The 24,656-nt window shown below is 43.9% G+C and overlaps 1 protein-coding gene across 2 annotated transcripts in view; it reads right to left on the reverse strand.

Annotated features, from left to right (window-relative positions):
- The window catches only part of VGLL4 (vestigial like family member 4), a 153,763-nt gene extending 130,849 nt beyond the window's left edge, over positions 1–22,914 (reverse strand). The window contains exons 1-2 of one of the 2 annotated variants that reach the window (XM_075939633.1): positions 22,466–22,914; positions 9,613–9,689 (exon numbers count right to left, since the gene is read on the reverse strand). In XM_075939633.1, coding sequence (XP_075795748.1) covers positions 9,613–9,676 — 64 coding nt within the window. In that variant the 5' untranslated portion in view covers positions 9,677–9,689; positions 22,466–22,914. Of the gene's footprint in view, positions 1–9,612; positions 9,690–19,060; positions 19,080–22,465 lie in introns of those variants that run through there. The other variant, XM_075939635.1, reaches the window with a different exon arrangement.
- Between the last annotated feature and the right edge of the window lie 1,742 nt (positions 22,915–24,656).

Raw genomic sequence — 24,656 nt, forward strand, 5'->3', positions numbered from 1 at the left:
GGCCCCTTGACATGCCAGTTACACCCACTAAGACTTCCTTTCACTCAGTGGGTCAAATTCAGAGGTGATGCAAGTGATGCACCATAAAAGGGATGTAAAACTGAAGCATATTAGGAATCTGTAAGAGTTTAAACCAATGCAAGAAACATTTAAGAAGCAAGTTACATCGCTCTATACTTCTTACCGAAATCCAGCCCAAGATTCTGGCCCCACAGACTTTAAAATCCAAACCACAGCATCTGTTCAAGACAGTCCTAGTTAGGGTGTGTCTAGACTACCTAGTTTTGTCGACAAAAGTGGACTTTTGTCGATAAAACAATACCAGCGTCTACACTACCGCGGAGTTCTGTCGACATAACGTCGACAGAACTCCGCGGTTTTGTCGACGCTGGTATACCTCATTTTACGAGGCATAACACTTTCTGTCGACAGAACTCTGTCGACAGAAGGTGTTATTGCCTGTAACACTGCGTCCAGACTACAGAGTTCTGTCGACAAAGCGGCTTGCTTTGTCGACAGAACTCCATGTGTCTGGACGCTCTTTGTCGACGGAAGTTTTGTCGACAGTATCTGTCGACAAAACTTCCGTCGACAAAACGCGGTAGTCTAGACGTACCCTAAGAGATGAATCCCAACACAGGTACAACTAAAACTTAACAACATTTACATTACTTCAAAAGTTCAAACAAAAGCATCCAATGAAAACTGCTTTTAAAGCTTTTGCGTTTTCTATAAGCATGCAAAACTGATCAAACCTTCGGATCACTACCCCTTTCTGCTTCTCAATGTGGGAACTAACGATACGGCCAAGAATGACCTTGAGTGGGTTACTCTGGATTATGTAGAGTTGGGAAGAAGGATCAAAGAATTCCTAGTGCAAGTGGTGTTCTTGTCTATCAACCCTGTTGAAGGGAAAGGAGTGGGTAGGAATCGTCAAATTGAGGAAGTAAATGCGTGGTAGTACAGGTGGTGTCGGAGAGAGGGCTTTGGTTTCTTCGACTACGGGTCTCTGTTCTGGGCACAAGAATCGTTAGGAAGAGATGGGATCCACCTAACAAAGAGAAGAAGGAGCATCTTTGCAGGCAGGCTTGCAAGCCTAGTAGGGAAGGCATTAAACTAGGTTCATTGAAGGAAGGTGACCAAAACCCTGAGGGGAGTGGGAAAGTCAGATACCAGGAAGAAATGCAAAGAGGAATGAGCAACAAAGGAGGACCCCTGATTCGGATGGAGAGAGTAGGGCGATCAACTAGTTATCTTAGGTATTTGTATACCAATGGGAGAAGCCTGGGTAAAAACAGGAAGAATTGGAGGCCCTGGCCCAGTCCAAGAACTACGATTTGATTGGGATAACAGAGACTTGGTGGGATGACTCACATGACTGGAGTGCTGTCATGGAAGGGTATAAATTGTTCAGGAAGAACAGGAAGGGGGAAAAAGGAGGAGGAGTTGCACTGTAAGTAAGAGAGAACTATGATTGTTCAGAACTCCAGTATATAGAGGGAGAAAAGCCTGTTGAGAATCTATGGGTCAAGTTTAGAGGTGTAATAAACAGCAGTGATGTTGAGGTTGGTATCTGCTACAGACCGCCAAATCAGGTGGCTGAGTAGATGAGGCTTTCTTTGGACAACTGAGAGAAGTTTCCAGATCGCAGATCCTGGTTCTCATGGAGGACTTTAATCACCCATGTCAATCTGTTGGGAGACAAATACTGCAGTACACAGACAATCCAGGAAGTTTTTGGAGAATGTTGGGGATAACTTCTCGGTACAAGTGCTGAAGGATCCGACCAGGGGTCGTGCGCAGCTTGACCTGCTGCTCACAAACAGGGAGGAACTAATAGGGGAAGTAGAGGTGGGTGACAACCTGAGAAGCAGTGATCATGAGATGGTAGATTTCAGGAGCCTAAAGAAAAGAGAGTAGCAAAATACACACCTTGGACTTCAGAAAAGCAGACTTCGACTCCCTCAGAGACGTGATGGGCAGAATCCCCTGGGATGCTAACATGAAGGGGAAAGGAGCCCAGGAGAGCTGGCAGTATTTTAAAGAAGCCTTACTGAAGGCACAGAAAGAAACCATTCTAATGCGTAGCAAGAGAAGCAAATATGGTAGGAGACCAGATTGGTGTACCGGGGAAATCATTGGTGAACTTAAGCACAAGAAGGGAGCTTACAAAAAGTGGAAACTTGGACAGATGACTAGGGAGGGGTATAAATGTATAGCTCAAGAATGCAGGGGAGTTATCAGGAAGGCGAAAGCGCAATTGGAATTGCGACTCACAAGGGATGTGAAGGATAACAAGAAAGGTTTCTACAGGCATGTTAGCAAGAAGAAGGTGATCAGAGAGGCTGTGGATGAGGGCGGTAACCTAGTGACAGATGATGTGGGGAAAGCTGAAGTATTTAATGCTTTCTTTCCCTCTGTCTTCATGTACAAGGTAAGCTCCCAGACTAATGTGCTAAGTGACGCAATATGGGACAAAGGTGGACAGCCCTTGGTGGGGAAAGAACAGGTTAGGAACTATTTAAAAAAGCTAAAGGTACATAAATCCATGGGTCCGAAATTAATACATCCGAGGGTACTGAGGGAGTTGGCAAACGTCATTGAGGAGCCTTTGGCCATTATCTTTGGAAAGTTGTAGAGATTGAGAAAGATCCCGGATGATTGGAAAAAGGCAAATGTAGTGCCCATCTTCAAGAAAGGTAAGAATGACGATCCAGGGAACTATAAGCCGGTCAGTCTTACCTCAGTCCCTGGAAAAATCATGGAGAGGATCCTCAAGGAATCCACTTTGAAGCACTTGGAAGAGGGGAAGGTGATCAGGAATAGTCAGCAGGGATTCATGAAAGGCAAGTCGTGCCTGACCAATCTGATTAGCTTCTACGATGAGGTAACTGTGGACGTGGGAAAGTCAGTGGATGTGATATACCTTGACTTTAGCAAGGCTCTTGATACAGTCTCCCACAATATTCTTGCCAGCAAGTTAAGGGAATGTGGTTTGAATAAATGGACGGTAAAATGGATAGAAAGCTGGCTGGAAGGTCGGGCCCAGCGGGTTGTGATCAATGGGTCGACGTCAGGATGGCGGCCGGTTTCTAGTGGAGTGTCCCAAGATTCGGTTCTGGAACTGGTTTTGTTCAATATCTTTATTAATGACCTGGATGAGGGGATGGATTGCACCCTCAGCAAGTTTGCGGATAACGCTAAGCTAGGGGGAGAGAGATACGCTGGAGGACAGGGATAGTGTCCAGAGTGACTTAGACAAACTGGAGGATTGGCCCACAAGAAATCTGATGAGGTTCAACAAGGACAAGTGCAGAGTCCTGTACTTGGGACAGAAGAATCCCAAGCATTGTTACAGGCTGGGGACAGACTGGCTTAGTAGCAGTTCTGCAGAAAAGGACTTGGGGATTACAGTGGATGAGAAGCTGGATATGAGTCAACAGTGTGCCCTTGTAGCCAAGAAGGCTAATGGCATATTAGGTTGCATTAAGAGGAGCATTGCCAGTAGATCCAGAGATATGATTATTCCTCTTTATTCGGCTCTGGTGAGGCCACATCTGGAGTATTGTGCCTAGTACTGGGCTCTCAATTACAGGAAGGATGTGAACGCATTGGAGAAGGTCCAGCAGAGGGTGAACGAAATGATTAGGGGGCTGGAGCATATGACCTACGAGGAGAGGCTGAGGGAGTTGGGTCTGTTTAGTCTGCAAAAGAGAAGAGTGAGGGGTGATTTGATAGCAGCCTTCAATTTCCTGAAGGGAGGTTCCAAAGAGGCTGGAGAAAGGCTGTTCACAGTAGTGATGGATGGCAGAACAAGGAGCAATGGTCTCAAGTTGCAGTGGGGGAAGTCCAGGTTGGATATTAGGAAAATCTATTTCACTAGGAGGGTGATGAAGCACTGGAATGGGTTACCTAGGGAAGTAGTGGAGTGTCCATCCGTAGAGGTGTTTTAAGTCTTGGCTTGACAAAGCCCTGGCTGGGTTGATTTAATTGGGATTGGCCCTGTCTTTGGCAGGGGGCTGGACTTGATGGCCTTCTGAGGTCTCCTCCAGATTTATGTGCTATAATTCTGTGATAAGTTACTTCAGGAGATCAACCAACTAGCCCAAACACTGTTAAAATAATTATCTCAGGACTTTTGCTTATGTTTATTTCACCACTAGTAGGCAAGTACTACAGTAATTCTTTGCTACGCCTGATGTATTTGAAAGTTACACTGTTTAAAATATTTTTTGGTAAGGGCAAATGGTAAAGGTGCCCAAAGAAGGCATCGCAGTATGACGGGGTAGATTAAAAAGAAATGTTATCTTTGTAATGTAAGATGGTGAAGAACTAAGATAAAATAATGTTACTAAGACCTAACAATTTTTTAAATGATATAGTTTCACATGCTAAGACAAAGACATCAGAGCAAACTTAAAATACTGAGTTTGTATGATGTTGACCACTTGTGCACACACCAAATGCCCAAGCCTTCTGAGCTACATATTGGCAGTGATTTTATTATCAATTGTAAATATTTTAATGACCTGATTATGACTGGAAACAAAGCATTACCAATGGGAACCAGTGCTCAGTTTTCAAAAGAAAAATATGCGGATTAGTGCAATAAAAATATAATTAAAAGACAGAGAAATAAATGTTTCATTCATCTCAAAAGGTGATGTCATAATGAGGGCTCTGAGCATTCTGTGATTTGGCAGCAGGTCTTGTTATGGACCACCAGCTACACACAAAAGCAATTTAAAATCTAGAACACTAGATTCTCGTCGTCAGCATCTGCATAGGCTGGTATCTGAGGTCAGCATTAGGAGCAATGGTCAGATACTGACTGACTAGTCTCACACTGTACAGTAGAAACTCAGATTATGAATGCCAGAATTACAAACTGACCAGTCAATCATATCCATCATTTGGAACAGGAGATACACAATCAGGCAACGGGGGGAGAAGGGAGGGAGGGCAAGAAAATACTGTACAATGCGGTGTTCAATGTTAACTACTAAAAAAGTAAAGGGAAAGCCATAAAGCATAGCAAAAATTAAAAGCTGTATTTATTTAGTCAATGTTCAGCTGTAAATTTTTGAAAGATCATAATTTGTTCAATGATGAACATTTGAGAGTTATAAACAACCTCCATCCCACATTGTTCATAACTGAGGTTCTCCAGTAATATTACTACATGCTCTACTAAAAACAGAGTCACTAAAGCCATGGGGAGAAGTTCAACACAGAGAAACTACTACCTCGCATATTTAAAACTACAAAGAAATGCCCAGTCATTCTACAGCCGTACTACCCTTTATGATTCTCTTTTTTAAAATCTCCCCCGCGCAAATGGCAACGCTGCCACTATGATTAGCAAATATGGCAGGAGCGGGCAAGATCTGGCCTGCCAAGCGTTTTGATCCAGCCCGTGCGATGGGGAGCAGTGCCACTAGCTGCTTCCTGTGGCTCTCTCCAGTGCAGGGAGGGAGGAAGAGGCTTCAGCATGCTGCCCCTTCCCCGGGCAAAATCTCTCAACTCCTATTGGCTAGATTCTGGCCAATAGCAGCTAAGAGATTTTGTTGGGGGTCGGGGCAGCACAGAAAATCTCTCCCTGTCTGCTCCTCCCCACACTGCAGAGAGCCACATGCACAGCCAGCTTGCAGTGCTGCTGGCCAGGAGCTGCTTAGCTAAGTGCCTCCCACTACTCCCAGCCAGAGCCTGCATCTGGCACCTCATCCCCTCTTACATCCCTCCCCCAGGCTAGAATCCTCTCCTGCACCCATGTTCCCTCCTTCACCTCCATCCCCTGCCCAAGGTCACAACTCCAGGTTTCACTCTAACTCCTTCTCAGACCCCCGTCTTGCACCCCAGTCCCTTACCCAGAGCTCCTCTCTCTCCTCCATCCCACACACCCTCCATAGAAAAGTACAGCCCTTGACCACTTACCAAAATCTTGGAGTGGCCTGCCATAAAAAATTATTGACCATCCCTGCTTTACGGTGTTAATATCTAGGTAGACCCCACCAAAAAAACCAAACACTTGAGTGGGGGAGGGGAGGGGAACAGGGCTGGCCTGGGTGGGGCAGAAAGCACAGCTGGGGGGGAGGTCCCAGGGGGGTGGGAAGCAGACGTGGCAGGCTCCCAGCTGGGAGGCGGGGCCACAATTGACGCTGGGAGCCTCTGGTCGTGAGCAGAAGCCGGGCGGGGGGAGTGGCTGGGAGTCCCAGTCCCCCCAGCACCACCTGGCTTTGGCATGTGGTCATGTGCAAATCGCGCCTCGTCTCCCAGTCGCTCCCCCACCCCGCCAGGCTTTGGTCTGGTGCCCAGCCAGAAATTCAGAAAATACCGGACATTGCACATGTCCGGTATTTTCTGAATTTTTCTCCCAGACAGATGGTGCAAATACCGGACTGTTCAGTAGAAAACCGGACACCTGGCAACCCTATTAATATCAGGTACCCATGTCCAAGAAATATCAAATGATCTGGGCTAAATAATGCAGCCTATATTTATAGGTGTGGTTTCAATATACTTTATAGCAACCCCATCAGTGAACCCACATCACAAACAAACCCAAAGTCAACAACTATTGAGGCCCACCTGTATGGATTCTTCATTTCTGGAAACGGTGTAACATGTCACAATGTGATCATTAGCTATATAGGTCACAAAGCTCACAATTACGTTATCTTGGAATTCTACAAGTCACTGCACATTTTGAAGACACGGAATTACAAAAGTGAATATGGTATCAGCAAAAAAATAGTTTTGAAAGACTGCAGAATTTCAGTAGCCGGGATCAGCTGTGATCATTATTAACAGTCACAAAAAAGTAACAAAGCAGCTTTTATAATAAAAATCCATATTTCAAATGTGCAGGACTTTGAATTACCAATTTCTGCATGTGTGTTCCACTGCTTATTTCATAAATAATAATTAAATGAGAAGGTCAGGGTTATAAAAACATGTATTCAACTAAGAGGTTTCATAGTTCCAAAATAAGTTTTTCAACCAGATCCTTATCTTCAAGAGTATTACACTAATAATTGAAGCCATCTGAAGGTCTTTTTAACTGTGTACACAACAGGGTTAAATATGCCTGTATAGCACTTTGAAGTCCATTGAGAAACAGACAAAATATGACAGGTCAAGGGACAAGATGAAGGTTACAAAATATCAGTAATGCACAGTTTACATGTATGTATTTAAAAACACGTTAAATGCTATGAAAACAAATGAGAAAGGGAAGACATTTATGTGCTATTTTTTTGTAATGTATGTCCATCATCTCTCATGCCCTCATTTGGGAGCCAAATTAAGTTTTATGCAAGTTGCCAGTGTTGCTTGGTTTTGATTTCTTCACATCTGAGAAAAAATTCTTTGGACTGTTAATAAATTATTTTTGCTTTTGTTTCCTTTCATCCTAATGCACAGACACATGTATTTTTTCAAAAGAGTTATTTGCTTGGAAATGGAACACATTCTGGAAGTGCATTTTAACCCTCCTCCCCCCAAAAAACATCATGTAATGCTTACTTCAGTCTAAATACACATACTCCACCACATTTGTGTTTCGTATTTTTCAGTTTCCATTGCTAGGAAAAATATTTTTAAAAATATACAAGGGGGCTGTGCCTTCTGCTTACTGTGCTTGCCAACCCCCCAAGTGCAGGGGGTAGGCAATCCTGGTTCTCGGCCACCAGGGAGGGCTGGGCTGCAGCCATGCCAGCCAAGGCCCCTTCTCCTCCGTCCCCCGCCCGCCCCACAACCAGCCTGGGTCCTTTCTCTTCCTCCCAATCTCTAACCCTTCCCTCTCCCGGCGTGACGCACACCAGTCTCAGCTCTAACACTGGCAGCCAGGGAGATGCAGGGATGCCTGCCCGCCCCGCGTGGGGCACAGTGAGGCGCAGGTAGTGCTGTGTGCATGCGGCACTCCAGGGCACTGCAGCCTGCTGAGGTGGGGAAAGCAGCAGCATAGGGGGTGCTGTCCTGACCTCTCCCCATCCAGTCCTGCCTATGCTGCCTACCGCCTCAGCCCTGCCTCCAGAGCCCAAGGCCACCTGCTGGGAGCCAAAGGGAAGGAGCAGACAGGTCGGTGCGACATCTCCCCCAGGCAGCTCGGGGGTGCTTTGGCAGCCACGCTCAGTGCAGCAACTGGGGAGGAGGTGAGTGTCCCCGGACAGCTGGACTCCAGGCGGTCAGGCACCACGCTCCAGCTCCCCAAGAGCCTGCTGCTGGCACATAAGACCGGTAGGAGCCCCACTCCTAGCCCCTGTACCTAGGCTGCTGTCCCAAGCACTGTACCCTTCCTCAGCCCGAGAGTCATGGCTGCTAGGTGGCATCTGCCAGCTACTGTGCCGTGTTTCCTGGCATTGAAATCCCTGTGGGGTGGGGATGGAGGAAGGGGAGTAGGGGCTTGGTTTAAAATAGTAATTCCATGTGGCGAGGGGAAGCAGCAAATTCAGGCTCGGGCTGGAAAGGGGGGGGGAGGAAGAGGGACGAGTCAGGTGGCATGGAGTATGACATGATGATGTCACTCTGTCGTCCCACAAGAAAAAATTGTTAATATATAGAGAGAGATTTTCTTATTTTACAAACAGTAAGTATGAAGTTTTCTAGACACGTTCTTAACGTGAAGGTCACCAATACCACCTTAGTAGGGTGTGCTGAATTTTTTTCCACCTGTTGTAACCCAGGATGATGGTATGCGAAAGATGCAAAGCACTGACCTTGACAAATGACCAGTCACGCTAAACAATGCTCATTATGCTTTATTCTGGTCTAACAAACAAGTTTCACAGAAACCGCCTATGCATCTAACAGAATCACACGTTCATCCCTATCTCAAGCACCCAACTGATGAATGGGTCCCTACTTCAGGCAATATGATCTTCAGAGAAGCCACTTACCTATACTTAACCTACAAAATTCCGAATTCAATGCATTTAAGGCTGCTGTCATGTTATCACTCTCCCAAGCTTCATAGATAATCACTCTGCTTTTCTGTCAAACATTATCCTCTGCTTGAATTTTGAAGGTGTGGTATTAAAAAGAATCACTTTGATATGAAAGACCATTTGGAGAGTGGATAAAACATGTTATTTCACGACTTTACAAAAATGGCTTTTGATTTTTATCTTAAAGCAGTAAGTGAATACTGGTAGATAAAGTATTGTGGCCCATTTTCATTGGCAGAGTACCTTAACGGGTGGATCTAATATATACACACATGCACATATACACCAGTGATGAAAGAGTCCTTAGTCTGTCAGGGACTTCATGTAAATTAGAAAGAAGTACATGCTCCTCTGAGTCCTTGAGCGCATAGAAAAAACAGGACCATTTGGTTTCTTGCACACCAGATGTAAAAAAATTCATTGTTCAGTTTTAAGTTATTGGAGACTATGGAGGACCTCAATAAGGAATGCCTAAGGGATTTCGTAACATAAGTCCCATTTGTAGACAAAAATTCCTGTGGCAATTCTGAAATTTTCCAAACCTTAGACACAGCAAACTGACGAAGACTAATTAATTCACCCTGTAATCTGAGATCCAATGTGCAAAAGTAAAATGGCTGAACTAAAATTATGGCAGAGATAAAGCACAATTATATTTTAGACTTACGTTTCTCATCGTCAGCATGTACTAGAGATGCTGCTCTTGACAAAACATCCAATGGAGTCTCCATTCCTGGAAGGATCCTGTAATAGAAGAGAGCCAGGTTTTCTAAGATTTTCAGAAAACGATTTGCAAGAGGTGAAAAGTTGCTAGTTATTAGATGACAAATATGTGACTAGCATATAAACAACAATCAGTACTGTACCAAACACTACTGTAAGGCAGCAAAAAAGAAACATCAAGTTCAGAAATATCATTATCCGATCACATACAGATTAAAAAGGGCTGACTTCACTTCTATATTAAGACACAGGAACAGCCACTCTTTTATTAAGATGAACACAGTCTTGAGGATACACACTTTTTATTTCAAGATGCCTCTATTCAGGGAATCTCTGGTACATTCCAGTGAGGTAGGCAAGTATAATTATTTCCATCTCACAGATGGTGAATATGAGGTACAGAAAAGTTAAGTGATTTATTTGCAACTTGTATGAAGAGGAAAAAAATACGGCAACGAATTCGATCACCTATAGAAGCTTCACATCAGTGAGATTCCATTGACATAAACAGAATTAGACCCCTGATTCACTCTTATCCAAATGAAACATATCTAATGTTGGGAAGCCACCAAGACATTTTTATTTCTTCTAACAAAGAATTTTTTTAAAATGGCATCTGCCAATTAATATTGAGACTATGTACAGTTGTAAAATCATATCTGAATGTTTATATTTCTCTCTCTGGCATAAATCTTCAGAGCAAATGCCAACATTTAATTTATGGGGCTTAGGAAAGACACTTTCATTAAATGGCATCTGCAAGTTTTTTGTGCTTGGCTTAGATGGGTCTCCAGTGTGACCTGGAATGGCAATTCTTTTATTTTATATATATAATTTTGATCTTTCTTTAAAAGGCAACATTCAAAATGCCCACGTTTAATCTATAAATTCCTTGCAGAAGGCACCTATCTAATGTATATATGTACTGTAAGGTAACTGCCTAGCACAACTGTAAGAACTGTAAAATAATATTTGACACAAAGTAATACAGATCAATCAATAGAAATACTATGCCAAAACTGTAAGTAACCTGTCAGTGTTTCACTTTTAAATAACTCAATACTAGACATGCCTTCAAAACTGAAAAAAAAAGTTTCAATATAAATAAAGAGAAGATAACGTGATTAAGGCAGTTATCAATTAAAAGTTCATTCACAAGCCATCTGTAGTTAGCAGCTCCATTTTTAATAAGAGGACAACACTAGAAGAAGCAGTACTAATTAAATAAAAGGAGAGTAAAAAGCCCAGGTGGATAACAATTCCTCTACGTTTTTTTAAAACACAGAGTATGATCCCATACCAAGTATACTTTGCTTTGGTCAGTATGGGAAATGATAGTTTAAAATAGGTGAGCTGGCAGCAGCAGGCAAAATCTCAAACACATGTATACAGGCTTAACAACAAACATATGTTTGGGGAGTAGTTTTCCCTGACTTGACTAATATAGCTCTCCAGCCTCCCATTCCCTGCCTAAATAACCTCAAAGACTATACAAACTAGCCTACAATTTCTAAAGCATTAATGGAAAGAATAGGGAGAACAATACTTTCTGTTGTAAATATTTACTTTTAAAACCTCTAATATGTATCTCACAGAGAGATTCAGAACCCAGTCCTCCCCTCACTGACTTTACAGGTAAAACAAAAGAAAAAAATATGTAGCACTTTAAAGACTAACAAGATAGTTTATTAGGTGATGGTCTTTCATGGGGCAGACCCACTTCCTCAGATCATATCCTGAAAGTGAATTGGCATGACCAATTCAACAAAGGAATACAATGAAAAAAACTTTTATTTATGTATTATCCTTTACAGGGAAAAGGAAAGCATCTGAAAAATCACTAAGTACACTGGTTTATGATGAAAAATAGATTCTCAACAAAACATGAGAAGAATAAAGTTTTGCCTGAGTCCATAAAAAAAGGCTAATTTCCTAAATTTTATTAAAAATCTAGTAGGGACCAATTATTTATCAATTTTTAGTTCTGGAAACGTTATCTTCAGTAGAACTTTCTTTGTATCATAGCACAAACCTCATCTCCATCCCACCTCTCTAGTGTGGAAGCTTTCACCTCTCCTCTCTACCCTATGGCCCCATCAGGCCCATCTTTTTCTTATCTCTTTATTCCTATTAGTAAAAGTGCCACGTCATCTCCTTCCTAATAAGCTCTTTATAGGCCTGAGAACCCAATACCCACCCATCCCAGCAGCACGAAAAAAGATCGTATTGACAAAGTTGACAAAGATCATATTGACAAAGGGATGGTCTAGATGGTACAGGGTACCACAAGGGCAGGGGACTGGACTCAATGACCTCTCGAAATCCCTTCCAGTTCTAGTGTTCTATGATTAAATTATAGAATTATTATTGCCAATGACTATATTGCAGGTGTTCAGCCCCTTTCTGGAACATACTTTTATTAAGGTTATTAAGTGGGATATAAGTCTAAACTGCGGGAAGGTTATAGGAAACATGTACTGATTCTGTTCAGGATATCAGATATTTTAAAAGCATACTGTTATCAGCAAAGCTGGACTAGATACAATGCTTGGTAGGTTACTATCTTGTATATTTCCCAACATTTGTTTCACAAAACCTACAAAAGTGATAAAAATAAACAAGCCGGAGAAGCATTTTGGAAAAAAGTTAGCATTATATTATGCATAATGTTATGTCCATTAGAAAAGGAGAACCTCTTTAAAGGGCTTCAGGGGGTAGCCGAGTTAGTCTGTTACAGAAAAAGAACAACAAATGGTTTGGTAGATACTCTGAGTATTGAGATCTGCAATCTTTCAACATTAAAGTGGTTCAATATGTCTGGATTTTCCACATAAATATTAAAAACCTACTTGAAAATTACCAATACAGACCCATTCATTTACAGAGTATTTTATAAAAAGCGAAAGGCATGCTTCTTGTTCCAAACAGCTCACAGACAGACAAGACAAGACATTGGCCAATGCTTGAGGGAAGGATAACAGATTACTAATAAGAACAAGAAAGATACTAAAATGAATTCTTCCAACTACTTTCATTCCACATATAGTCAAAAATTAGATGTTTGAAAACATCTGTCTGTCCATAGGACACAGTTAGCCTGGGCAGCAATGGCAACAATAAAGCTTCTCCACTCTAGCCCTCATACAATGCCGGCAGCCTGTTCTGGGGCAAACTCTTTTAGGAATTAAAGGATGGTTCAAGCTCCATTAGACCCACATGTGATATGGATACCTGTCCATATGCTAGTAAGTGAACAGAAACCAAATACAGGCAGTCCCCGGGTTACGTACAAGATAGGGACTGTAGGTTTGTTCTTAAGTTGAATCTGTATGTAAGTCGGAACTGGCGTCCAGATTCAGCCGCTGCTGAAACTGACCAGCGGCTGACTACAGGAAGCCGGAGGCAGAGTTGCTCTGCCCCGGGCTTCCTGGAATCAGCCACTGATCAGTTTCAACAGGCTGAATCTGGACTCCAGTTCTTACATACAGATTCAACTTAAGAACCTCAGGCGTCCCCAAGTCAGCTGCTGCTGAAACTGATCAGCGGCTGATTCCAGGAAGCCTGGGGCAGAGCAACTCTGCCTCTGGCTTCCTGTAGTCAGCGCTGGTCAGTTTCAGCAAAGGCTGTCTTGGGGACGCCTGGGGCAGAGCAGCTGGGATGCTCTGCCCCAGGCGTCCTGATTCAGCCGCTGCTGAAACTGACCAGCACCGGCTGAATCAGGACGCCTGGGGCAGAGCAGCTGGGGTGCTGCCGGGTTGGTCCAGTAGCGCCCAAAGCGGCGCTACGGGACCAACCGGCAGTGCCCCAGCTGCTCTACCACAGGCGTCCGGAGAAAAGCCTGGTCTGCTGGGGGGGGGGGGGCGCGCACTAGCTGGGCCCCCCCCCAGCAGACCAGGGAGACGCGGGCGGCGGACCGAGAGGCACCGTGGTCCCGCTGCCCACGTGCTCCGCGTCTTAGCTCCGCGTCTCCCTGGTCTGCTGGGGGGGGGGCTTCACCCCAGCAGACCAGGGAGACGTGGAGCAGCTTCTCGCCCCGGAGGACATGGGCGGCGGTACCGCGGTTATCTGGGCGTCCTGCCGCTCCCGTCCTCCAGGGCGAGAAAAACCCCATTCGTAACACGCGGAAAGTCGGATCCGTGTAACTCGGGGACTGCGTGTACTCATTTCAGATATGGTATGGTCATTATCTACTTTACAAGACTTGAATAGTTTTGTATTCTCAATACAAATTCTTCTCTATCAGTCCAGTCTTTATTACTTTCACATTGCTTCTGGTGAGGTGGGATGTGTTCGTCACTTACATCTCCCAACTCTACAGGAATTAAACTGCACCCTCATTCAGGAAAGCACTGATGTTCAGGAAAACACTTAAGACTTTTCTTAAGTGCTATCCTTATCTGGGCCTTGATGGGAAAATCCAAGATATTGTCACTGCTGCTGCTCCTATACACATTTGAACACAATTTCTTTTGGGCAGACCTGACCTAGCTACCAGCACCACATTTCAAATGGGTTTCAGAGGTGCCTTATTATAACGGTAGTAGAAATAAAGTATTCAGCACTCCATGACTTGAAGTGGTTCGCATCATATACAGGGATTAATATTCGGTTCAATACCTCCCAGTACCCCTCACTATAAAAATTATTCCAACGCAACTTCCTTATTATGATATTTATAGCTAAAATGTAGGAGAGTTCTTACTATCTTTGTTGTTTTGGTGAAAGATCCAATCCATATTAAGATTTAAAGGGACACAATCACCGTGATGATAACAGTGGTAGAAATGGAGCCGTGTTAGTCTGCTGCAGCTGAAACAAAAAACAGGACTGTGTAGCACTTTACAGACTAACAAGATGGTTTAATTGGTGATGAGCTTTCGTGGGCCAGACCCACTTCCTCAGATCAAATAGTGGAAGAAAATTGTCACAACCATATATACCAAAGGATACAATTTAAAAAAATGAACACATTGTTCTTTTCATATGTGTTCATTTTTTTAAATTGTATCCTTTGGTCTATATGGTTGTGACAATTTTCTTCCACTATTTGATCTGAGGAAGTGGGTCTGGCCCACGAAAGCTCATCACCTATTAAACCATCTTGTTAGTCTTTAAAGTGCTACTTTTTGTTCGTGATGATAACCTTTGTCTGAATTTTATCCTTTTCATCTATTGCTGTTCTAAGTCACAACTAATTGAAATAGAAATAAATACCCCTCCCCAATTAGTTTACTCATTACACTTTGGTAGCACTTTGTATACAGTCAATTTCTCTCTGCTTTGTCAAGCTGTGTCTTGATCGCACAGCAAAAGGGAAAATATGCTGATAGATAAAAGGTGATTAAAAACAATAAAAATTGGCAGGATGACTCAAGAGGATATGTATAACTATTTTCAATTTTTTGATAAATCAGCTAGATTTCAGTGATGCTGAGCATCCTCCCATATCACACATTCAAATCTCACAGTTTAAACTTCACATTCTTCAAATGTATAATTCGTATTCATTCATCTGGCACTCAAATAATCGGATGACTAGACAATCATGGTTCTCAAGTGTAAAAGAGAAAGTGTCTGAGGTTTCACAGGATCCCACATTCTTCATAATGAAAGAGATGTGGAATTCAGTAGAAAGATTCTGAAACTCTCAAGTCTTACCAGTTAGGGCCTGATTCTCACTCAAGCCTCAGAGTATGTCTACACTTGCCCCCTAGCTCGGACTAGGGAGGCAAATGAAGCATACTGAAGTTGCTAATGAAGTGTGGGATTTAAATATCCTGTGCTTGATTAGCATATTCACGGCCGGTCGCCATTTTAAAAAGCCGGTAGCCCGAATTAACTCGCCGCGTGTAGATGCAGTAGTCCGATCCAAAACCCTTCCCTCGATTTAACTGTTACTCCTTGTGCAATGATATTTAAATTAGCAACTTCGGTATGCTTCATTTGCCTCCCTAGTCCGAACTAGGGGGCAAGTGTAGACATACCCATAGGGACCCGAATTACCACCATCCTGTTGGCAGAATGCATACTGAAAGAATTGTCGTGAGCTATGTAAAAGGAGTTGGTGATCTCTGCAGAGCCAAATGCAGTGACTGATAAAGATGGCACTTTTACTGAGAGTTTGTTCTGAGAAACCGAAGACAAAAGGGTCATGGAAATGTAAATACTATCCTCTTCCCCTCCCAGAAATGGGTGCCCCCCAGTGGATGTCCATGCTGAGGCATGTTTGCAGAGGATGGAAGGAAGCATACCCTCATGGCTGTCAATCTACTATTTTTCCATACACTACATTTAGTGGTGAACATTTTTAAATGTTGTTTTCTCTTAGTGTCAGATTGCTCAACACACTTTCAGCTCTCAACACTTTTGTAGAAGTGGACGATACAACTGAGTATATTTTTCTATATTTTTTTCATTAAGGCAGTAAATTTGGTTTTCCAAGTGTTCAACAATAAATTGGGTATGCATGTCATACATACATGAATGATTTGGTTTCTATAGCAAATCTCTCTCAATATAAATATGTAATGAAACTGAATGAGTAATAACTGATGGATGATTTTAGACCAATAATTTCCCATTTTTCTTGAACATTTTTGCCACTACAACATTTATCATTCCCCCCTTCAATACTAATCAATGCCTTGGCTAGATTAAACTGCAACTACAGCACATAAACAATTAAAAGATAGAGTTAAACAAGACAGAATTCTTCATACTTGCATCAATCTAATGAATTAATCAGACAGACAAATTTTTGTGAGTAAGCAGTGGCTCTATGTAAATCATCTTGGTTGTAAAATATTATATGTAAAATATTAGGATTTAATATGGTTTTTTTACCATGCAGATTACCATTTTCGGTATCTGAACAAAATAAATATAAAGACAACAACATTATGGCAATGGATATTCCAGATTATAGAACTGACTTTCTAATCTGGTCTTCTCTTGTTGTCATTAGATAGATACCCACAACCCTCTTAGTTCATTGTAAGTAACCTGGAATCATAAGGTGAGACACACAGAAATTGTACTCAGAGGTGAAGGGATAGCTCAGTGGTTTGTACATTAGCCTACTAAATACAAGGTTGCGAGCTCAATCCTCGAGGGGGCCATTTAGGGATCTAAGGCAATGTCAGGGCTGGTACTTGGTCCTGCTGTGAAAGTAGGGGGGGGCGAGACTCAATGACCTCTCAAGGTCCCTTCCAATTCAATGAGATAGTATATCTCCATATTGTTATTATTAACTAGACCAGGAATGGTGCCTAATGGTGCAATTCTTCAGTTACATAATCCCTTGTCTTTAAGCTTTTCAATTTGTCTTGCATCATTTTCTTCTTTTGATGTGCACAACCCACTTTTAAATAAGGTGCCCTTTTAAAAAGGAAACTATTAAGAACTCTGTTTGAAGTAGAAGCCAACAAAAACAATGTAATTCAAAGTAGGACAGAAATTCTATTCTTGTAGTACCCTATTTTTGCAAGATATTGCAACTCACTTTCTGTAACGTAATGCACTGATCTGACCCCTGCAGTATACAGTGATAATAAGGTGAATCGAAAAACCCTTTCATAGTAATAGAAATGTAGCCATGTTAGTCTGGTGTAGCTGAAACAAAAAACAGGACTGTGTAGCACTTTAAAGACTAACAAGATGGTTTATTAGGTGATGAGCTTTCGTGGGCCAGACCCACTTCCTCAGATCTGAGGAAATGGGTCTGGCCCACGAAAGCTCATCACCTAATAAACCATCTTGTTAGTCTTTAAAGTGCTACACAGTCCTGTTTTTCCTTTCATAGTAAGGAACTTTCAATTGTATCAGAAAGACGGCCCATTTTTCCAGATATATCTTATTTGCTATTTATCAAACCTATGCATGTTTAAAGAAGGTCTTCCCTCTCTGGCCCTGCTTTGCTTATTTAATCCTCCAACACAATCTGAAAGGTCTGATTACACTAAGAAATTAAACCAAGCTTTAGCAGCTGGCTTAGCCATGCTTGAAACTATTTGGGCTCATCTACACTACCAGTTAAAGTGCTTGAGGATCACTCCAAAGAGACTCACGTAGTGCCTACACAACTGCTTTAGTACTGTAGCATAAATACTTTTTCCATTGACTGAAGGGTTTTTCCCACTGATGTAAGTCATTTGCCATCCCAAGCATTCACCTTGCCACATCTACACTGGGGGTGAGGTTGGCTTAATCTGTGCCCTCAGGAGAGTGAATTTTTCATACCCTCTGAGTAACATAGCTAGAGGTTGAACTACATTTTTAGTACAGCTCAAGCATGAGAACCGCTGATGTCATCTGGTCATCCTTACATAGATGAATATATCCTCTACTGAGTGCTTAACAGGATCAGATCTATAATGTTGTATTTATGACCACTAATATTTTCCATGCTAACAGACTGATCCCAAACACAGGTTTTGGATTTCATTGCAGGGCTCGTGGGCCCGGGAAGGGGGTCACAAAAGGCATCCACGGGCCAGGACGAAAGGGGCATGTGGCAGAGTGGAGCCTGCTGAGCCAGGCAGAGCAGGGGTAGTTCAGGGAGCGAGCTCAAAGCAGGTCTGGAGATGGGGGTCGGAAGCAAGGGACAGGAATGACAGCCAGGTGAGGCTGCCCAAGTCAGCCCCAAGTACTCCCACTCCAGGGCCGAGAGACTGATAAGGAATAGAAGCAGAGATAAAAAGCTTATTAACCAACTTCCTCAATAGTAGGCAAACAGGAAAATATAGGCCAAGAAAATTTGTGAAGAAATGTTCTTGTTAAATGTTATCAGTTTTAACTAGATCAACCATTATGGCCAGATTCTCTATAGATTCTGGAGGCCACTAATTTAACCTCCTGCATAATATAGTCTGGCCATAGAATTTCAGAGTATCCCACATTGACAGTTTGCTCTACTGTCAGTGTAACTATTTAAAGTGCAGTGTGCTACTAAGATATAGATGTAGACCATTAAAGTGTAGGTCTACTCAGAAAAGTTACTTTGTAAAATCAGAAGAAGCTCCTTCTTATTCAGTGATGTATGTTTGTTTTGGGGGAAACCCACATTTTCACAGTTTCTTACTCCTGCCCACTTTCAAAAGTCAACATAGCTAGAGTAAGATGGATTCTGTATCAATAAAAATGTTATAAATTCCAATCAGTTACACATGTGAAATCTCACTCAAGGCAATAGGGTATCATTGAAGTCATAGTTTGGCCAACAGAACCTTATTACTTCTAATTATTCCTGAGGAGAATAAGTTCAGTATGACACCAACCACAGGCTGAGTTCATACAACTGGGAGACAGAGAAAACTCTCCATAAAGGGAATATATTTGATTTAAAGTCACTTCGATTTAAACACCAAATCCAAAAAGCATTCTTACAGACTTACTTTTCAATATGGAACCATGCTTTACCGAATAAATGTCGAGTCTTGTCTGCAAGGAAAAATTATACCTCTGTGTCATAGAAAAGTTTAAAAGTCAAGGTATGAATTAAACTTGCCAAATATAGCTTTATCAGTGTAAAATTCCACGAGAGTGCTTATTCCACAATAACAGCATCCAAAAGGATAGATCGATACTGGTATATCATTATATCAGTATAAGTACTGAAACTTACACATGTACATTAGCCTTCATCCTGTGCCAACTCAAGTATTAATTTAAATATTATGGGGCTCCAATAGTTTGGCAAGTCAGAATTTGGGTCTCCAATAACTTCTAAATAGTATGAGAGGTCTGTAGAAATAGTACAATCATTCCAAGAGATGGACAGGGGAAGTGGTATGGAAAAAAAATCATTAGAGTGGCACTTAAGCTCACCAAGGATTTCCCTGGTAATCATAAACACAAAAAGGAAGCTTACAAGAAGTGTAAGCTTGGACAGATGGCTAGGGAGGAGCATAAATATATTGCTCGAGAATGCAGGGGAGCTCTCAGGAAGGCGAAAGCACAATTGGAATTGCAGCTAGCAAGGAACGTGAAGGGTAACAAGAAAGGTTTCTTCAGGCATTTCACAGCAATAAGAGGGTGATCAGAGAGGGAATGGGGCCCTTACTGGATGAGGGAGGTAACCTAGTGAAACAATGTGGGAGAAGTAGAAGAAAATGCTTTCTTTGCCTCTGTCTTCGCAGACAAGGTCAGCTCCCAGACAAATGCCCTAGGCAACGCAGTATGGAAAGGAGGTTGGCAGCCCTGAGTGGAGAAAGAACAGGTTAAGAACTATTTAGAAAAGCTAGACATACACAAATCCATGGGATCGGTACTGAGGGAGTTGGCAAATGTCATTACAGAGCCTTTGGCCATTATCTTTGAAAACTCGTGGAGATGATTGGAAAAAGGCAAATGTAGTGCCGTCTTTAAAAATGGGAAGAAGGACAATTTAGGGAACTACAAAGCAATCAGCCTTACCTCGGTCCCCAGAAAAATCATGGAGGGGATCCTCAGGGAATCCATTCTGAAGCACTTAGAAGAGGGGAAAGTGATCAAGAATAGTCAACATGGATTCACCAAAGGCAAGTCATGCCTGACCAATCCGATTAGCTTCTATTGTGAGCTCACTGGTTCTGTGGATATGGGAAAGTCGGTAGATGTGATATACCTTGACTTCAGCAAAGCTTTTGATAGTCTCCCACAATATTCTTGCCAGCAAGTTAAGGAAGTATGGACTGGACAAATGGACTGTAAGATGGATAGAAAGCTGACTAGACTGTCGGGCCCAACGGGTCGATGTCAGGTTTTAACAGCTTGATGTCAGATTGGTGGTCAGTTTCTAGCAGAGTGCCCTAAGGATGTTATAGGACTGGTTATGTTCAACATCTTTATTCATGACCTGGTTGAGAGGATGGATTGCACCCTCAGCAAATTTGCAGATGACACTAAAATGGGGGAGAGGTAGATATGCTGGAGGGCAGGGATAGGGTCCAGAGTGACCTAGACAGATTAGAGGATTGGGCCAAAAGAAATCTGATGAGGTTCAACAAGGACAAGTGTAGAGCCCTTCACTTGGGACGGAAGAATCCCAAGCATTGTTACAGGCTGGGGGCTGACTGGCTAAGTAGCAGTTCGGCAGAAAAGGACCTGGGGATTACAGAAGCTGGATATGAGTCAACAGTGTGCCCTTGTAGCCAAGAAGACTAATGGCATATTAGGTTGCATTAGGAGGAACATTGCCAGCAGATCTAGAGAAGTGATTATTCCCCTTTATTCAGCTCTGGTGAGGCCACATCTGGAGTACTGCATCCAGTTCTGGACCGCCCCACTATAGAAAGGATGTGGATATATTGGAGAGGGTCCAGTGAAGGACAACCAAAATTATTAGAGGGCTGGAGTACATGACCTATGAGGAGAGACTGAGGGATTTGGGCTTATTTAGCCTGTAGAAGAGAAGAATGAGGGGAGATTTGATAGCAGTCTTCAGCTTTCTGAAGGGAGGTTCCAAAGAGGATGGAGAGAGGCTGTTCTCAGTAGTGACAGATGGCAGAAGAAGGACCAATGGTCTCAAGTTACAGTGGGAAAGGTCTATGTTGGATATTAGGAAAAACTATTTCACTAGGAAGGTGGTGAAATACTAGAACGGGTTACCTAGGGAGGTGGTGGAATCTTCATCCCTAGAGGTTTTTAAGTCTTGGCTAGACAAAGCCCTGGCTGGGATGATTTAGTTGGGATTGGTCCTGCTTTGGGCAGAGGGCTGGACTCGATGACCTCCTGAGGTCTCTTCCAGCTGTATGATTATTGCCTGCAGAAGTAGTTCCATCTATCCCCTCTTCTGCAAGGAGAGGCCAGTTCTTTGTGGAACGTAGAAGGCAAGGGACATCACAGGAAGTACTGAGGGAAACACAGAAAACAACTTCTGAAACAGGATGGGGAGTTTTCCTGTTTATTCCCCACCCCCTCTAGATGTAATTACTAGCATTATTAATAGCACGACAGGTCCTAATCAATTCTGCAAAATGATCTGCTTAGAAAGTGAGGCAGGTTTGCAGGGCATTCCCTCCTTAGAATCCAATATTCCACCACTTTGCCAATTTCCCTGATGCTGAATCATCTGAAATCACTTTGTGTGCGAAAGGAAGCACAGACAAGGTTTTGAGGCCAGATGGAATCAACGCATTCTCTCCGCATTACAGCACGAGTATATTCCACAGTGGCACAAGAACACCAGCACAAGAACAGCCAGAGGAGGAGCATTCTGTGCTGCACACATGCTACATGGAGCTTGCCACGCTACAATCCTCCAGTTAAGTCCTTGTTCCTAGGGGAGAGAAGGGGGCAAAGCGTCCGGCTGTCTCCTGCTTAACAGGGAGCCCAGGAGATACTCCCAGGTAGACAATCCCACCCAGGCAAGGAGCCTATGCAGCAGGCTGAAGGCTTCCTCAGCTCGCATTTCCTCAGGACTCTGCAGAGGTGGCTGCCGGCAGGAGATACTCTTCGCCCATGTGGTAAGGCTCTCTGCCCTGCCCCCATTGCAGGGCTCGTGGGGTCACAAAAGGCATCCACGGGCCAGGACGAAAGGGGCAGAGTGGAGCCTGCTGAGCCGGGCAGAGCAGGGAGCGAGCTCCAGGCAGGTCTGGAGATGGGGGTCGGCAGCAAGGGACAGGAGTGACAGCCAGGTGGGGCTGCCCAAGCACTCCCACTGCAGGGCCGAGAGAGCGGGGCGCTCTAGGACAGCCCAGGAGGAACCAGGGCACCAGCTGAAACGCCCCCCCCCCCCCCGCAGGCTCTGCCCAGCCCCAGGGCCCGGGAGCAGGCGCCTGGTCCAGCCCCCCCCGCGGCCGGCAGGGCCGCTCACTCACCAGCGTGCAGCGGGACACGCAGCGTGGCCGGGGCTCCAGCAAGTGTGTAAAGCAGCAGCCAAGCCCCGCGCGCAGCAGGCTCCGAAGGGGGCTGCTTGTTGACTCCCGAGCCCGCAGCGGAGCAGCCGCTACTAAAGCCCCGGCCCGGCCTCCCCAGCGCTACTGGCTGCACGGAGGGGAAAATCCCAGGCACGGCGGAATTCTCTTCCTAGCAGGTGGGGAGAGCCGGGCAGCCCCATTGGCTGGGCCAGCTCATGAGCTCAGCATAGATTAGGGTAATAAGCCCCTGACATCACATCCTCAGCAGGTAGAGAAACACACACGCGCGGAGGGAAGGGGCAGGAAAGGGAAAACCCCCCTCCCCCCACTGAGCTCCCCCTTCTCCAGGCGGGGAAACCTAAGCAGGGCGACGGGGGGAGGAGCGCTGGGCCGCTGCTTTACGCACAAAAGCCTCCTTGCTCCGTTTGGCGAGCTCCTGCCGCGCCACAGCCCTGTCTTCAGTGCAGCGTGCGGGTGTGGAGGGGCCGGGCAGGCTGGGATTGGTGCAGCCGGATGAATGAAGTCTAGGAGGGAGCGGGGCTTTCTGCTCTTTCGCCTGTTATTTGTCATCTGGAGAAGTGGGTTGTACCCACAAAAGCCCGTGATATTAGCTATAGATTTTGTTAGCCTCTAAGGTGCTACCGAGCCATTGGGGGGGTTATTTTTAGTGACATACTCACAGAGGTACCCCTCTGAGACCTTGCCCTCGGGTGTGTTTCACAGACAGGAAAAGAGGATTTTACAAAAAGTGTTAAAACTGCATTTTCATTTGTCCTTTTGTTAGGCAACAAATCCTATGCACAAAGGAAAATAAAGCTGAAATTTCACTGTCTTGTATTCCATGATACACATTTTGATCTAGCAAATAACCTACCAGAGAAAACAGTAATGACACAGATTCCCTACTGATTAAAAGCAAGAAACCTTAATTCCAGGACTGCTGATAGTACCAATTGTATGCACACACTAAACAGGAAGTTTTCTAGAAGCAAATTAAGACCCTAACTTAAGTGTAGTAATCCCAAACTTCTGTAAAAAATGTAAAACTTGTACACAATACTTTTAAAACGGGTTGTAATGTTTTAAACCCAAACGTAGCATTAAAGGGCTGGTAGTCAAACTGGCCTACTGGTCCAACTCAGTGGTCACCAACCAGTAGATCTTGGAGCCTCTGACAGGAGGCAGGGAGAAGCCCCATGCAGCTGCCGGGGACTGGCCAGCTGGGGAAACTGAGCTGCTGGCTGCAAGCAGGGGGCGGAGGAGAGGGAATGAAGCATCCGGCCAGAGGGGGTCACCGGGGAACGGCACAGCGAGTGGCGAACCTCTGCTGCTTTGCAGGGAGGCAGGGGAAATTGTTATTGTGGGGACAGGTTGTGTTGTTCAAAAAATGTTCCCTAAAAAATAAATCGTGCTATCGTGAAAACGTGTTAAGTGGGCACGTGTTAAGCGAGGAATTACTGTATACCCATGCTTCATTAGCAAGATCTCACCCGGCGCGCTAGTCCGAATCACAGCTGATTCAAACCAGGACGCGGTAGTTTGAACCAGAGCCCTTGGTTCGAACTAACATTACTCCTCAAAAAATGAGGAGATCTTGCTAATGAAGTGCGGGATATTTAAATCCCCGCTTTATTAGCAATTTTGGTTGCCTACATTTGCATCCCTTGTCCGAACTAGGGAGCAAATGTAGACGTACCCTAAGTCTTTAAAGTGCTACAGGACTCCTCATTGTTTAGGCTGATCAAGTAAATTATGAAGTTAGAATAAACAAAACATACCAGCTAAGCCTAATACATTAAGATAAAGTGTTACAAATAATAATTTCTAACCTTCATCCTTTTTTTCTGACCTGGGTCTAGCTGCTTAGCCCCTCCTCCCCCCACCATTGTTAGAGCTCTTTGTTTTCAGATTTCTTCATGGGGGTGGAAGCAAAGCTGTGCCCCCCTTTGCCTAAACATATTTGAGTTATGCATATTCATATTTAAAAACATAATAAAAATGTGGGGGCACAGTGTCACACTCTCCCCATTCCTACTGCTCATCCCATTTATCCATCTTCCCCAAACCTCCCACCCTTTGCTGTTACTCAAAATCCTTCTTCCTTTATCACCCCCACTCTTCCATTGCCTTGTCAAGGCCTGCTTTCCGAATC

Source organism: Pelodiscus sinensis, chromosome 11 (assembly GCF_049634645.1).
Source record: "Pelodiscus sinensis isolate JC-2024 chromosome 11, ASM4963464v1, whole genome shotgun sequence".
Lineage (NCBI taxonomy): Eukaryota > Metazoa > Chordata > Testudines > Trionychidae > Pelodiscus > Pelodiscus sinensis.